We start from the raw sequence: 17500 nt of genomic DNA, 5'->3' as shown, positions 1-17500 counted from the left end.
TTTTCAGATCCCAGCTGACTCATTTAAGGCAGAGAGTAAACCTATAGCATTCAAGATGTGATCATTTCCAGTTAGGGGGTTTCCAGTATTAGCCCCATATAGCCCCTATATTTAGCCCCATATAGCCCCTATATTTAGCCACATATAGCCCCTATATTTAGCCCCATATAGCCCCTATATTTTGCCCCATATAGCCCCTATATTTAGCCCCATATAGCCCCTATATTTAGCCCCATATAGCCCCTATATTTAGCCCCATATAGCCCCTATATTTAGCCCCATATAGCCCCTATATTTAGCCACATATAGCCCCTATATTTAGCCCCATATAGCCCCTATATTTAGCCCCATATAGCCCCTATATTTAGCCCCATATAGCTCCTATATTTATCCCCATATAGCCCCTATATTTAGCTCCATATAGCCCCTATATTTAGCCCCATATAGCCCCTCTATTTAGCCCCATATAACCCCTATATTTAGCCCCATATAGCCCCTATATAGCCCCATATAGCCCCTATATTTAGCCCCATATAGCTCCTATATTTATCCCCATATAGCCCATATATTTAGCTCCATATAGCCCCTATATTTAGCCTCATATAGCCCCTATATTTAGCCCCATATAGCCCCTATATTTAGCCCCATATAACCCCTATATTTAGCCCCATATAGCCCCTATATAGCCCCATATAGCCCCTATATTTAGCCCCATATAGCTCCTATATTTATCCCCATATAGCCCCTATATTTAGCTCCATATAGCCCCTATATTTAGCCCCATATAGCCCCTCTATTTAGCACCATATAGCCCCTATATTTAGCCCCATATAGCCCCTATATTTAGCCCCATATAGCCCCTATATTTAGCCCCATATAGCCCCTATATTTAGCCCATATAGCCCCTATATTTAGCCCCATATAGCCCTATATTTAGCCCATATAGCCCCTATATTTAGCCCCATATAGCCCCTATATTTAGCCCCATATAGCCCCTATATTTAGCCCCACGTAGCCCCTATATTTAGCCCCATATAGACCCTATATTTAGCCCCATATAGCCCCTATATTTAGCCCCATATATACAGCCGTAGAGGCCCAGGGACATTAGGAAACTACAGTTTCCTCAATACAACAGAGCCATACAGTTGGACTATAATGTGGCACTACCTGTGTATATTGATGTTTTGATGTTTGAGTGTTAACTATGAGTGTTAACTGGAAGGTGTATAACTCTAAAGTGTGAGTGTTAACTGTAAAGTGTATAACTGTAAAGTGTATAACTGTAAAGTGTGAGTGTTAACTATGAGTGTATAACTGTAAAGTGTGAGTGTTAACTGTAAAGTGTTAACTGTAAAGTGTGAGTGTTAACTGTAAAGTGTATAACTGTAAAGTGTGAGTGTTAACTATGAGTGTATAACTGTAAAGTGTGAGTGTTAACTGTAAAGTGTTAACTGTAAAGTGTGAGTGTTAACTGTAAAGTGTATAACTGTAAAGTGTATAACTGTAAAGTGTATAACTGTAAAGTGTGAGTGTTAACTGTAAAGTGTGAGTGTTAACTATGAGTGTTACCTGTAAAGTGTGAGTGTATAACTGTAAAGTATATAACTGTATAGTGTGAGTGTTAACTGTAAAGTGTGAGTGTTAACTATGAGTGTTAACTGGAAAGTGTATAACTCTAAAGTGTGAGTGTTAACTGTAAAGTGTATATCTGTAAAGTGTATAACTGTAAAGTGTATAACTGTAAACTGTATAACTGTAAAGTGTGAGCGTTAACTGTAAATTGTTAACTGTATAGTGTGTGTTAACTGTAAAGTGTATAACTGTAAACTGTATAACTGTAAAGTGTATAACTGTAAACTGTGAGTGTATAACTGTAAAGTGTATAAATGTAAAGTGTGAGTGTTAACTGTAAAGTGTATAACTGTTAACTGTAAAGTGTGAGTGTTTTCATTTTTTAAATAGAATTTTACAATAACAACACGCGTAAACAAAGACCCCAAACAGACCCCTAATGTTACCAAACACCAATGACATCACTTCCTCTCAGACCCACATGTTCCCACTGCTACTATACACACCCCATATGTCTCCCCCTCCCCTCCCCTCCCCCCTCATCCTCCTTCCTCCCCTCATCCTCCTCCCTCCTTCCCTTATTGTAGAATAATAGTGAAGATGTCAAAACTATGAAATAACACATAAGGAATCATGTAGTAAACAAGAAAAGTGTTATCTAAATATATTTTATATTTGAAATAATTCAAATAGCCACCCTTTGGCTTGATGACAGCTTTGCACACTCTTGGCATTCTCTCAACCAGCTTCACCTGGAATGTTTTTCCAACAGTCTTGAAGGAGTTCCCTCATATGCTGAGCACTTGTTGGCTGCTTTTTTCCTTCAGTCTGCGGTTCGACTCATCCCAAACCATCTCAGTTTGGTTGAGGCCGGGTCATCTTCCTCCTCTTCCTCCTCACTTTTTTGGTTACTACATCATTCCATATGTGTTATTTCATAGTGTTGATGTCTTCACTATTATTATACAATGTAGAAAATAGTAAAAAAAAATAAAGAAAAACCCTTGAATGAGTAGGTGTTGTAAAACTTTTGACCAGTAGTGTACATCTTCCCTATCATATGAACATAATTTTCTGACTCAATTAAGATTCTCTCAAGGTTGCTCTGATGTCCAAAAAAATAATAATAATAAATAAAATAGACATTTGGCGATATAAACTTTTTTAAAGTTGCATGTTTAAATTGTAATTGCTTTTAAAAAAATGTTGATTCTGTCATGAAAATACCTTTAGTTTTCCATGCGGACCAACATATGCCTGTGAATTGTGAAAAGCTATCCAAGGATTCTTCCATAGTGTTTTTGTTTATAGGGAATGATATTTGGTTCTTGTAGATTCCGTTTCATTTTCTTCCATTTTGTTAGTGTTCTATAACTATGCAGTTTTTTTTTTTTTTAATGTTCGTTTCTTTATCCTCTGAAAACGGACACATTTAAAAAGGACTCTGGAGGTTTGTATCTTCATTATGAACCCATTGGTTCCTCTTTAGTGCATTTAACTACATGTCACAAGTAAAAGGCCCTGGGTGGTGAGTTAAGTTAAGTTAAAGTTCAGACTTATGGAGGTTAAAAACCCACCCTCAGATTCAGGGAGGATAAAAACCCACCCTCAGATTCAAGGAGGTTAAAAACCCACCCTCAGACTCAGGAAGGTTAAAAATCCACCCTCAGACTCAGGGAGATTAAAACCCACCCTCAGACTCAGGAAGGTTAAAAACCCACCCTCAGACTCAGGGAGATTAAAACCCACCCTCAGACTCAGGAAGGTTAAAAACTCACCCTCAGACTCAGGGAGGATAAAACTCACCCTTAGACTTAGGAAGGTCTGAAACCTTCCTTTTTATTCTATACATTCCATTTGCCCATATAAAGTCATAACAGACGGAGTATACTTATTTAAAGGATTTCTACAGTGGGGTTAATTGAAGTTACCCAGAATGATGTATGTTAAACTTTATAGAGCGGTCAGTACTCCCAGAGTGTTGCGTTGTCCACCCCTTCAGCGTTGGCCTTTAGAACACCAGCGTGGTCTCCTTTAAGGTACCGCCCCCCCGGCGCTCGAACCGCCATCTTGTTGTAGTCACACAGCTCAAACAGGAAGTAGGTGGGCGTGTCCCCGCTGCAAACCACTGCGGACTCTTCCCCCACGCACCAGAACTTCCCCAGTGAATCTAGAGAGGAAGGAGACAGAGATTATACCAAAAGATTAGGAACAACTTCCTAATATTTAGTTGCACCCCTTTTGTTCTCAGAACAGCCTCAATTTGAAGTTCTCAGAACAGCCCCCCCCCCCCCCCCTCGTGAGCGTGGAGTGGTTTTTAGCCCGAGCAGTAAGAAAGGACATGGAGCGATGGAGCGGTTTATGGAGAGATGAACTCAGCCCCCGAGCAGTAGGAAAGGACATGGAGCGATGGAGTGGTTTATGGAGAGATGAGCTCAGCCCCCGAGCAGTAGGAAAGGACATGGAGCAGTTTATGGAGAGATGAACTCAGCTCCGAGCAGTAGGAAAGGACATGGAGCGATGGAGTGGTTTATGGCGAGATGAACTCAGCTCACATGATCTGCTGGGCACTGGAATTATAAAGTTACCCCAAATGTTTTTATATTTAACAACAAAAAAGAACAAAAAATATCCAGACCTTGAAAGCAGTCTACCGATGTGATTTAAGCATTGTTGTGGACTTAAAACATATAATAAAAGTAGTTTTTCCTGTAAAAAAAAACAGAAAAGGGGAAAAACGGAAACCTGGAAAAAAACAAAACAAAGAAAACAGAATTTGGGAGAAAAAAAAATATGAAAAAACGGACTCAGGCAACAAATAAAATATATTTTCCTGGAGCCCTGTGTAGGTGTCTGTTTACCTCGGAGGCTGTAGTCTCCGTCTGGGCCCTGTGTAGGTGTGTGTTTACCTCGGAGGCTGTAGTCTCCGTCTGGGCCCTGTGTAGGTGTGTGTTTACCTCGGAGGCTGTAGTCTCCGTCTGGGCCCTGTGTAGGTGTGTGTTTACCTCGGAGGCTGTAGTCTCCGTCTGGGCCCTGGGTAGGTGTGTGTTTACCTCGGAGGCTGTAGTCTCCGTCTGGGCCCTGTGTAGGTGTGTGTTTACCTCGGAGGCTGTAGTCTCCGTCTGGGCCCTGTGTAGGTGTGTGTTTACCTCAGAGGCTGTAGTCTCCGTCTGGGCCCTGTGTAGGTGAGTGTTTACCTCGGAGGCTGTAGTCTCCGTCTGGGCCCTGTGTAGGTGTGTGTTTACCTCGGAGGCTGTAGTCTCCGTCTGGGCCCTGTGTAGGTGTGTGTTTACCTCGGAGGCTGTAGCCTCCGTCTGGGCCCTGTGTAGGTGTGTGTTTACCTCGGAGGCTGTAGTCTCCGTCTGGGCCCTGTGTAGGTGTGTGTTTACCTCGGAGGCTGTAGTCTCCGTCTGGGCCCTGTGTAGGTGTGTGTTTACCTCGGAGGCTGTAGTCTCCGTCTGGGCCCTGTGTAGGTGTGTGTTTACCTCGGAGGCTGTAGTCTCCGTCTGGGCCCTGTGTAGGTGTGTGTTTACCCTCGGAGGCTGTAGTCTCCATCTGGGCCCTGTGTAGGTGTGTGTTTACCTCGGAGGCTGTAGTCTCCGTCTGGGCCCTGTGTAGGTGTGTGTTTACCTCGGAGGCTGTAGTCTGCGTCTGGGCCCTGTGTAGGTGTTTGTTTACCTCGGAGGCTGTAGTCTCCGTCTGGGCCCTGTGTAGGTGTGTGTTTACCTCGGAGGCTGTAGTCTCCGTCTGGGCCCTGTGTAGGTCTGTTTACCTCGGAGGCTGTAGTCTCCGTCTGGGCCCTGTGTTGGTGTGTGTTTACCTCGGAGGAGTGTAGTCTCCGTCTGGGCCCTGTGTAGGTGTTTGTTTACCTCGGAGGCTGTAGTCTCCGTCTGGGCCCTGTGTAGGTCTGTTTACCTCGGAGGCTGTAGTCTCCGTCTGGGCCCTGTGTAGGTGTGTGTTTACCTCGGAGGAGTGTAGTCTCCGTCTGGGCCCTGTGTAGGTCTGTTTACCTCAGAGGCTGTAGTCTCCGTCTGGGCCCTGTGTAGGTGTGTGTTTACCTCGGAGGCTGTAGTCTCCGTCTGGGCCCTGTGTAGGTGTGTGTTTACCTCGGAGGCTGTAGTCTCCGTCTGGGCCCTGTGTAGGTGTGTGTTTACCTCGGAGGAGTGTAGTCTCCGTCTGGGCCCTGTGTAGGTCTGTTTACCTCGGAGGCTGTAGTCTCCGTCTGGGCCCTGTGTAGGTGTGTGTTTACCTCGGAGGCTGTAGTCTCCGTCTGGGCCCTGTGTAGGTGTTTGTTTACCTCGGAGGCTGTAGCCTCCATCTTTAAACTCCAGCCGGAAGACGTCGTAAGAGGACCGGTTCGAATCCAGCGTTCCCGTGCCGACCTTACGACAGCCGATGAAACCGTGTTCTCCACGGAGGACTATGATTGGCCGGTTGATAAGCTTCATCAGGAACTGCTCCGCCTCCCCTGGAGAAAAAAAAAAAAAAATAAAACAGGAAGGAAGGAAACAGATCGAACACTGATTTTGATTAGCTGATTGGTTTGATGAGTTAATGAATAGTTGATTGATTGACGAGAGTCGCTAGGTCGCTGCGGCCGTGGTTACGGCGACGATATCCGCGGCGACGGACTAACCTGCGGTGTCGACGGTGGCGGCCAGTTGTCCGTTCCTCTTGGCGGCGACGTATTTCCCGTTGGAGGCTTTGAGGGAAACCTTCCCGTCACACCACTCCAGGTCAAAATGGCTGTTAGCTGATCTACACACACACACACACACACACACACACACACACACACACACACACACACACACACACACACACACACACACACACACACACACACACACACACACACACAGTTAAAATAACATATTTCGTTAAGAGGTTCTGAGACGCAGGTAGAGAGTCTGTGTGTGTAGTGTGTATAGTGTGTATAGTGTGTAGTGTGTGTAGTGTATAGTGTGTAGTGTGTGTAGTGTATAGTGTGTATAGTGTGTATAGTGTGTAGTGTGTATAGTGTATAGTGTGTATAGTGTGTATAGTGTGTAGTGTGTATAGTGTATAGTGTGTATAGTGTGTATAGTGTGTATAGTGTGTATAGTGTGTATAGTGTGTAGTGTGTATAGTGTGTAGTGTGTGTATAGTGTGTATAGTGTGTATAGTGTATAGTGTGTATAGTGTATAGTGTGTGTAGTGTGTGTAGTGTGTATAGTGTATATAGTGTGTATAGTGTATGTAGTGTGTATAGTGTGTATAGTGTGTAGTGTGTGTTTTGTGTGTATAGTGTATGTAGTGTATATAGTGTATGTAGTGTATATAGTGTATGTAGTGTATATAGTGTATATAGTGTATACAGTGTGTGTAGTGTGTATAGTGTGTTTTGTGTGTAAAGTGTATGTAGTGTATATAATGTATGTAGTGTATATAGTGTATGTAGTGTGTATAGTGTATGTAGTGTAAAGTGTATGTAGTGTATATAGTGTATATAGTGTGTATAGTGTGTTTTGTGTGTATAGTGTGTGTGTAGTGTGCTTAGTGTGTATAGTGTATAGTGTGTATAGTGTATTAGTGTGTATAGTGTGTATAGTGTATATAATGTATAGTGTATATAGTGTATGTATAGTGTGTGTATAGTGTGTGTATAGTGTGTGTATAGTGTATAGTGTGTATAGTGTGTGTATAGTGTGTATAGTGTGTATAGTGTATAGTGTGTATAGTGTATTAGTGTGTATAGTGTGTATAGTGTATATAGTGTATAGTGTGTATTAGTGTGTGTAGTGTGTATAGTGTGTATAGTGTATATAGTGTGTATTAGTGTGTATATTGTGTATAGTGTATAGTGTGTATAGTGTATATAGTGTATTAGTGTGTATAGTGTGTATAGTGTGTAGTGTGTATAGTGTATATTGTGTGTAGTTTGTATAGTGTATATAGTGTGTTTTAGTGTGTATAGTGTATTACTTAGTGTGTATAGTGTATAGTGTGTATTAGTGTGTATAGTGTGTATTAGTGTGTATTAGTGTGTATAGTGTGTATAGTGTGTATACTGTGTATTAGTGTGTATTAGTGTGTATAGTGTGTATAGTGTGTGCAGTGTGTATTAGTGTGTATTAGTGTGTATAGTGTGTATAGTGTGTATAGTGTGTATAGGGTGTATAGTGTGTATAGTGTGTGTATAGTGTGTGTATAGTGTGTATAGTGTGTATAGTGTGTATAGTGTATAGTGTGTATAGTGTGTATAGTGTGTGTAGTGTGTGTAGTGTGTATAGTGTATATAGTGTGTATTAGTGTGTATAGTGTGTATAGTGTGTGTATAGTGTGTATAGTGTGTATAGTGTGTATAGTGTATAGTGTGTATAGTGTGTATAGTGTGTATAGTGTGTTTATAGTGTGTAGTGTATAGTGTATATAGTGTGTATTAGTGTGTATAGTGTGTGTATAGTGTGTATAGTGTATAGTGTGTATAGTGTGTATAGTGTATATTAGTGTGTATAGTGTGTATTAGTGTGTGTAGTGTGTATTAGTGTGTACAGTGTGTATAGTGTGTATAGTGTGTGTAGTGTGAATTAGTGTGTACAGTGTGTATAGTGTGTGTAGTGTGTATAGTGTGTATTAGTGTATATTAGTGTGTATTAGTGTGTATAGTGTGTATTGTGTGTATTAGTGTATATTAGTGTGTATTAGTGTGTATTAGTGTGTATTACTGTGTATAGTGTGTATTATTGTATATTAGTGTGTATTAGTGTGTATTAGTGTGTATAGTGTGTATTAGTGTGTATTATTGTGTATTAGTGTGTATAGTGTGTGTAGTGTGTATTAGTGTGTATTAGTGTGTATTAGTGTGTACAGTGTATTACTTAGTGGATGCGGTACACTGCAGTCCTCCGGTGGAGGTCAGGGTCCAGTACTTCCCTGCAGCGGTCCGGAACGCACACTTCCTGTTTCCTGTATCACGACTCATCTCCACCTGGAACACTTCCTGGTCACCTTCCTCGTCCTGATTGGCCGAAAGGTCCATGCCTGGGATCAGGTGGGGAGGAGTCAAAGATATCATACAGTCTATACTAGATCACTCACTAATACCCATCATATATTAAATATACAGTACCAGTCTATACTAGTAGATCACTCACTAATACCCATCATATATTAGATATACAGTACCAGTCTATACTAGTAGATCACTCACTAATACCCATCATATATTAGTTAAACAGTACCAGTCTATACTAGTAGATCACTCACTAATACCCATCATATATTAGATATACAGTACCAGTCTATACTAGTAGATCACTCACTAATACCCATCATATACTAGATATACAGTACCAGTCTATACTAGTAGATCACTCACTAATACCCATCATATATTAGATATACAGTACCAGTCTATACTAGTAGATCACTCACTAATACCCATCATATATTAGATATACAGTACCAGTCTATACTAGTAGATCACTCACTAATACCCATCATGTATGAGATATACAGTACCAGTCTATACTAGTAGATCACTCACTAATACCCATCATATATTAGATATACAGTACCAGTCTATACTAGTAGATCACTCACTAATACCCATCATATACTAGATATACAGTACCAGTCTATACTAGTAGATCACTCACTAATACCCAACATACATTCTGTACACGTCAACAGTTTGGACACACCTACTCATTCCAGGGTTTTTCTTTATTTTTACTATTTTCTACATTGTAGAATAATAGTGTAGACATCAAAACTATGAAATTAGGGAATCATGTAGTTACCAAAAAAAAGTGTTAAAACAAATCAAAATGTATTTTAGATTCTTCAAAATAGCCACCCTTTGCACACTTTTGGCATTCTCTCAACCAGCTTTATGAAGTAGTCACCTGGAATGCATTTCAATTAACAGGTGTGCCTTGTTAAAAAGTTAATTTGTGGAATTTCTTTCCTTCTTAATTCGTTTGGGCCAATCAGTTGTGTTGTGACAAGGTAGCGGTTGGTATACAGAAGATAGACCTATTTGGTAAAAGACCAAGTCCATATTATAGCAAGAACAGCTCAAATAAGCAAAGAGGAATGTCTCTCTCTCGCTCTGTCTCTCTGTCTCTCTGTCTCTGTGTCTCTGTCTCTCTCTGTCTCTCTCTCTCTCTCTGTCTCTCTGTCTCTGTCTCTCTCTGTCTCTCTCTCTCTCTCTCAAACTTCTTCGGGATTGGTGTCCCTTCCACGGGACGGTTGAGCTAACGTACACTAATGCGATTAGCACGAGGTTGTAAGTAACAAGAACATTTCCCGGGACATAGACATATCTGATATTGGCATATCTGATATTGGATATAATCTAACTGCACTGTCCAATTTACAACCTGGCCAAGATAAAGCAAAGCAGTTCGACACATACAGTCGTGGCCAAAAGTTTTGAGAAAGACACAAATATTAATTTCTGCAAAGTTTTCTGCTTCAGTGTCTTTAGATATTTTTGTCAGATGTTACAACAGAATACTGAAGTATAATTACAAGCATTTCATAAGTGTCAAAGGCTTTTATTGACAATTACAAGAAGTTGATGCAAAGAGTCAATATTTGCAGTGTTGACCCTTCTTTTTCCAAGACCTCTGCAATCCGCCCTGGCATGCTGTCAATTAACTTCTGGGCCACATCCTGACTGATGGCAGCCTATTCTTGCATAATCAATGCTTGGAGTTTGTCAGAATTTATGGGTTTTTGTTTGTCCACCCGCCTCTTGAGGATTGACCACAAGTTCTCAATGGGATTAAGGTCTGGGGAGTTTCCTGGCCATGGATCCAAAATATCGATGTTTTGTTCCCCGAGCCACTTTGTTATCACTTTTGCCTTATGGCAAGGTGCTCCATCATGCTGGAAAAGGCATTGTTCGTCACCAAACTGTTCCTGGATGGTTGGAAAGGGGATTCATCAGAGAAAATGACTTTACCCCAGTCCTCAGCAGTCCAATCCCTGTACCTTTTGCAGAATATCAGTCTGTCCCTGATGTTTTTCTTGGAGAAAAGTGGCTTCTTTGCTGCCCTTCTTGACACCAGGCCGTCCTCCAAAAGTCTTCACCTCACTGTACGTGCAGATGCACTCACACCTGCCTGCTGCCATTCCTGAGCAAGCTCTGTACTGGTGGTGCCCCGATCCCGCAGCTGAATCAACTTTAGGAGACGGTCCTGGCGCTTGCTGGACTTTCTTGGGCGCCCTGAAGCCTTCTTCACAACAATTGAACCGCTCTCCTTGAAGTTCTTGATGATCCGATAAATGGTTGATTTAGGTGCAATCTTACTGGCAGCAATATCCTTGCCTGTGAGGCCCTTTTTGTGCAAAGCAATGATGACGGCACGTGTTTCCTTGCAGGTAACCATGGTTGACAGAGGAAAAACAATGATTCCAAGCACCACCCTCCTTTTGAAGCTTCCAGTCTGTTATTCGAACTCAATCAGCATGACAGAGTGATCTCCAGCCTTGTTCTCGTCTCCTCTGAGTCTCTCTCCTCTTTTCTCCTCTGAGTCTCTCTCCCCTTTTCTCCTTTGAGTCTCTCTCCCCTTTTCTCCTCTGAGTCTCTCTCCTCTTTTCTCCTCTGAGTCTCTCTCCCCTTTTCTCCACTGAGTCTCTCTCCCCTTTTCTCCTCTGAGTCTCTCTCCCCTTTTCTCCTCTGAGTCTCTCTCCTCTGAGTCTCTCTCCCCTTTTCTCCTCTGAGTCTCTCTCCCCTTTTCTCCTCTGAGTCTCTCCCCCCTTTTCTCCTCTGAGTCTCTCTCCCCTTTTCTCCTCTGAGTCTCTCTCCCCTTTTCTCCTCTGAGTCTCTCTCCCGTTTCTCCTCTGAATCTCTCTCAGTCTGCAGATCTCTTTGCTCCTCTCCTCCCTCGTTTAGTTTTCTCAAAGTAGTTGCTGACTTAGGCTTTTCTAACCCCATCCCCCCTCACACACACACACACACACACACACACACACACACACACACACACACACACACACACACACACACACACACACACACACACACACACACACACACAGAGAGACACACACACAGAGACACAGTTTCTAAACTGGGACCGACCACAAAGGTCGGATAGAATTTCTGCGGAAAAAATGTGTTCAGTGGTGAGGTGGGGACAGAGAAAAAAGGGCAGAGAGAGAGAGACTGAAACAGAGAAAATGGGAGGAAGAGAAAGGGGGGCAGATGGAAAACACATGCTGCAGGGCGGAGGAGGGGAGGAAAAGAGAAGGAGGGGAGGAAAGAGAAGCTCGGGAGGAGGAGGAGGAGGAGGAGGAGGAGGAAAGAGGAGGAGGAGGAGGAAGAGGAGGAGGAGGAGGAGGAAAGAGGAGGAGGAGGAGGAGGAGGAGGAAAGAGGAGGAGGACGATGAGGAGGAAGAGGAGGAGGAGGAGGAAAGAGGAGGAGGAGGAGGAGGAGGAGGAAGAGGAAGAGGAAAGAGGAGGAGGAGGAAGAGGAGGAGGAAAGAGGAGGAGGAGGAAAGAGGAGGAGGAGGAAAGAGGAGGAGGAGCAGGAGGAGGAGGAGGGGAAGAGGAGGAGGAGGAGGAGGAAAGAGGAGGAGGAGGAGGAGGAAAGAGGAGGAGGAGGAAAGAGGAGGAGGAGCAGGAGGAGGAGGAGGGGAAGAGGAGGAGGAGGAGGAGGAAAGAGGAGGAGGAGGAGGAGGAAAGAGGAGGAGGAGGATGAGGAGGAGGAGGATGAGGAGGAAGAGAAGGAGGAGGAGGAAAGAGGAGGAGGAGGAGGAGGAGGAAGAGGAAGAGGACAGAGGAGGAGGAGGAGGAAGAGGAAGAGGAAAGAGGAGGAGGAGGAAAGAGGAGGAGGAGGAAAGAGGAGGAGAAGCAGGAGGAGGAGGAGGGGAAGAGGAGGAGGAGGAGGAGGAGGGGAGGAGGAGGAGGAGGAGGAGGAGGGGAAGAGGAGGAGGAGGAGGAGGAGGGGTAGAGGAGGAGGAGGAAGAGGAGGAGGAGGAGGAGGAAAGAGGAGCTGGGGAGGAGGAGGAGGGGCAGAGGAGGAGGAAAGAGGAGGAGGAGGAGGAGGGGAAGAGAAGGTAGGAGCCCCTAATTTACCCCCCCTCTCTCTCTCTCCCAGCTGAGAGAGGAGACTCTAATCTGACCCTGTCTGAGTCCTCCTACCCCCCTCTCTCTCTCCCAGCTGAGAGAGGAACAGGAAGTGACGTCACCAGGGAAATGTGGAAAGAGTTCCTCTCCTCTTTCCTGTCCTGTTCCAGAGGAAGCATCAACCCCTTCCCAGAAACCTCAGCTCGTGATTGGTAGATATGTGTCGTTTTAGGTCCTCACAGACGTTGAAATAAAAAGGGTCACGGTTCTTCATCCTCTTCTTCATCAGACTAGAAATACTCTACTGGAACTTCCTGTATTGTGTAAAAAACTCATTCTTGTTCCTTTAAAAGTTATGAGCCATTTGAAGAGATGAGGTCAATTCTGTTTAGCTACTACCCGTTATAGATATCACCTCGTTCACGTTCTGCGTGTCCTACTTTGCCCGGTGGATGTTCTGGAAAGGTTCTACAAGGCTCTAGTTCTAGGTTGTTGTTGTTCTTCCCTTGTAAGGTTCTAGTAAGGTTAAACTAAGGCTGTGTTGGTCCTATATTGCCTGGTGAGGTTCTAGTAAGGTTCCACCAAGGTTGTGTTGCTCCTATCTTCCCTGGTAAGGTTCTAGTAAGGTTCCACTAAGGTTGTGTTGCTCCTATCTTCCCTGGTAAGGTTCTAGTAAGGTTACACTAAGGTTGTGTTGCTCCTATATTGCCTGGTAAGGTTCTAGTAAGGTTGTGTTGCTCCTATATTGCCTGGTAAGGTTCTAGTAAGGTTGTGTTGCTCCTATATTGCCTGGTAAGGTTCTAGTAAGGTTGTGTTGCTCCTATATTGCCTGGTAAGGTTCTAGTAAGGTTGTGTTGCTCCTATATTGCCTGGTGAGGTTCTAGTAAGGTTGTGTTGCTCCTATATTGCCTGGTAAGGTTCTAGTAAGGTTGTGTTGCTCCTATATTGCCTGGTAAGGTTCTAGTAAGGTTGCGATGGTCCTACCTTGCCTGGTGGAGACGTTCCTCTCGTTGCCGGCGGTGAGAACCACCTGAGGGTGACTCTGCTCCAGAGAGAACATCTCATCCTTCCCCACGCGGCTGTTCTTCCCGCTCTTCATGGTCCCGCTGGGACCCGACGGAGCCAGGTAACGCCCGGAACAATCCCTGAACGCCACCTTCCCGGAGCGGAACTCCAGCGTGTATCCGGTGGTCTTGTCCGGCGCGGCCTCCAGGCTGCCGTCGTTCTTCAGAAAGCGGTTATCAGACGTCTGCAGGTGGTAACGTTGGTCCAGGAACACCAGGGTGATCAGGGAGTCGACCCCCCACGGGACGTCGCGGTCTATAGAGACCTCAGAGTGATCGGGGTTAAAGGTCAGGTGGGCATACCGCTTCCTGGTTAGGCTGAACAGGTTCACCTGGGGGGAGGGGGAGGGGTTAAAGGCAGGGTGGTGATGTATGTATATATGTATGTATGTATGTATCTATGTATGTATGTATGGACAGTTGAAGTCGAAGGTTTACATACACTTATGTAGGAGTCATTGAAACTCGTTTTTTTCAACCACTACACAAATTTCTTGTTAATAACAAACTATAGTTTTGGCAAGTCGGTTAGGACGTCTACTTTTTGCATGACATGACACAAGTAACTTTTTCCGACAATTGTTTACAGACAATTTATTTCCCTTATAATTCACTGTATCACAATTCCAGTGGGTCAGAACTTTACATACACTAAAGTTGACTGTGCCTTTAAACAGCTTGGAAAATTCCAGAAAATGACGTCATGGCTTTAGAAGCTTCTGATAGGCTAATTGACATAATTTGAGTCAATTGGAGGTGTACCTGTGGATGTATTTTCAAGGCCTACCTTCAAACTCAGTGCCTCTTTGCTTGACATCATAGGAAAATCAAAAGAAATCTGCCAAGAACTCAGAAAAATAATTGTAGACCTCCACAAGTCTGGTTCGTCCTTGGGAGCAATTTCCAAACGTCTGAAGGTACCACGTTCATCTGTACAAACAAGTATAAACACCATGGGACCACGCAGCCGTCATACCGCTCAGGAAGGAGACACTTTCTGTCTCCTAGAGATGAACGTACTTTGGTGTGAAAAGTGCAAATCAATCCCAGAACAACAGCAAAGGACCTTGTGAAGATGCTGGAGGAAACTGGTACAAAAGTATCTATATCCGCAGTAAAACGAGTCTATCAAGGGGTGATGGGTGTAGCTGTTGCTTGGAAGTCGGACGCAGGAGAGCAGAGATGAGTGAACAAAGAAGAACTTTACTGAGGCAATCATAATGCACAGAATGCAACCGCGTCACAGAAACAAATGCCCAACGAAAACAAGTAAGGCAGCACAAAGTACAAAACCCAAGTACAAAGTATCGGCTGCCACAAAGCACGGGGTAATAAAAACAAAACCCGGCGCAAACCAGCCGGAAGCGTGCAAACCTCGACAATAAACAATTTCACACACAGACATGGGGTGGGGGAACAGAGGGTTAAATACACGACAAGTAATGAGGGAAATGTAAACCAGGTGTGTGGGGAAAACAAGACAAAACAAATGGAAAATGAAAGGTGGATCGGCGATGGCTAGAAGACCGTTGACGTCGACCGCCGAACGCCGCCCCGAACAAGGAGAGGGACCGACTTCGGCGGTAGTCGCGACAGAGTCCCTATAACGACATAACCTGAAAATCCGCTCAGCAAGGAAGAAGCCACTGCTTCAAAACCGCCATAAAAAAAGCCAGACTACGGTTTGCAACTGCACATGGGGACAAAGATTGTACTTTTTGGAGAAATGTCCTCTGGTCTGATGAAACAAAAATAGAACTGTTTGGCCATAATGACCATCGTTATGTTTGGAGGAAAAAGGGGGAGGCTTGCAAGCCGAAGAACACTATCCCAACCGTGAAGCACGGGGGTGGCAGCATCATTTTGTGGCATGCTTTGCTGCAGGAGGGACTGGTGCACTTCACAAAATAGATGGCATCATGAGGATGGAAAATGATGTGGATATATTGAAGCAACATCTCAAGACATCAGTCATGAAGTTAAAGCTTGGTCGTAAATGGGTCTTCCAAATGGACAATGACCCCAAGCATACTTCCAAAGTTGTGGCAAAATGGCTTAAGGACAACAAAGTCAAGGTATTGGAGTGGCCATCACAAAGCTCTGACCTCAATCCTATAGAAAATTTGTGGGCAGAACTGAAAAAGCGTGTGTGAGCAAGGAGGCCTACAAACCTGCCTCAGTTACACCAGCTCTGTCAGGAGGAATGGGCCAAAATTCACCCAACTTATTGTGGAAAGGTTGTGGAAGGCTACCCTGAAACGTTTGACCCAAGTTAAACCATTTAAAGGCAATGCTACCAAATACTTATTGAGTGTATTTAAACTTCTGACCCACTGGGAATGTGATGAAAGAAATAAAAGCTGAAATAAATCATTCTCTCTACTATTATTCTGACATTTCACATTCTTAAAATAAAGTGGTGATCCTAACTGAACTAAAACAGGGAATTTTTACTGGGATTAAATGTCCGGAATTGTGAAAAACTGAGTTTAAATGTATTTGGCTAAGGTGTATGTAAACTTCCGACTTCAACTGTATGTATGTATGTATGTATGTATGTATGTATGTATGTATGTATGTATGTATGTATGTATGTATGTATGTATGTATGTATGTATGTATGTATGTATGTATGTATGTATGTATGTAGGTGTGTGTGTTAGTTACCTGGGGTGTGTGTGTGTGTGTGTGTGTGTGTGTGTGTGTGTGTGTGTGTGTGTGTGTGTGTGTGTGTGTGTGTGTGTGTGTGTGTGTGTGTGTGTGTGTGTGTGTGTGTGCGTGTGTGTGTGTTAGTTACCTGGGGATGCATGGCCAGGTGGACACACCACTTCTCTGCTGCTGATACTGTCTGGAACACACACACACATCCTGTTTATACACACATCCTGTTTATACACACATCCTGTTTACACACACATCCTGTTTATACACACATCCTGTTTATACACACACATCCTGTCACCCCCCACACACAGCGACCAAAACATTTTAGCGGCCCCTATTTAGAGACAGGGAGTCAATGCTGAGAACAAGGAGTCTTTATTTAGACAGGGAGTCAATGCAGAGACCAAGGAGTCTTTATTTAGACAGGGAGTCAATGCAGAGACCAAGGAGTCTTTATTTAGACAGGGAGTCAATGCAGAGACCAAGGAGTCTTTATTTAGACCGCTACATGGTTAAACAGTAGTGTGTAGTTCCAGTAGTTAGCTACACCGCTACATGCTAAACCAGTAGTGTGTAGTTCCAGTAGTTAGCTACACCGCTACATGCTAAAACAGTAGTGTGTAGTTAGCTATACCACTACATGGTAAAACAGTAGTGTGTAGTTAGCTATACCGCTACATGGTTAAACAGTAGTGTGTAGTTAGCTATACCGCTACATGCTAAAACAGTAGTGTGTAGTTCCAGTAGTTAGCTATACCGCTACATGCTAAAACAGTAGTGTGTAGTTAGCTATACCGCTACATGGTAAAACAGTAGTGTGTAGTTAGCTATACCGCTACATGCTAAAACAGTAGTGTGTAGTTCCAGTAGTTAGCTATACCGCTACATGCTAAAACAGTAGTGTGTAGTTAGCTATACCGCTACATGGTAAAACAGTAGTGTGTAGTTCCAGTAGTTAGCTACACTGCTACATGCTAAAACAGTAATTAACTACTGAAAACACTACTACTATATTTGAATTTAGTTCAGCTACTACCAAGCTACTTCAAAATGGAGTTAACTCACTACTCCTCAACACTGCACATAAACACAAGCACTTACAGGCTATAGACACACACACACACACACACACACA

At 43.6% G+C, this 17500-nt stretch overlaps 1 protein-coding gene across 1 annotated transcript in view; it reads right to left on the bottom strand.

Moving 5' to 3' along the window:
• Positions 1-17500, bottom strand: part of LOC106595370 (fascin) — a 21508-nt gene that overhangs the window by 2559 nt on the left and 1449 nt on the right. Inside the window, exons 2-7 of the mRNA XM_045712486.2 lie at positions 16499-16549; positions 13622-14033; positions 8436-8598; positions 6212-6333; positions 5873-6043; positions 1-3745 (exon numbers count right to left, since the gene is read on the bottom strand). The exon at positions 1-3745 is cut by the window's left edge and continues 2559 nt beyond it. Of these exons, the coding sequence (XP_045568442.1) occupies positions 3540-3745; positions 5873-6043; positions 6212-6333; positions 8436-8598; positions 13622-14033; positions 16499-16549 (1125 nt within the window). The 3' untranslated portion in view covers positions 1-3539. The remainder of the gene's footprint in view (positions 3746-5872; positions 6044-6211; positions 6334-8435; positions 8599-13621; positions 14034-16498; positions 16550-17500) is intronic.

The sequence above is a fragment of the Salmo salar genome, chromosome 02, assembly GCF_965601325.2.
Source record: "Salmo salar chromosome 02, fSalSal1, whole genome shotgun sequence".
Lineage (NCBI taxonomy): Eukaryota > Metazoa > Chordata > Actinopteri > Salmoniformes > Salmonidae > Salmo > Salmo salar.
This window is presented reverse-complemented; position numbering and strand designations above follow the sequence as displayed.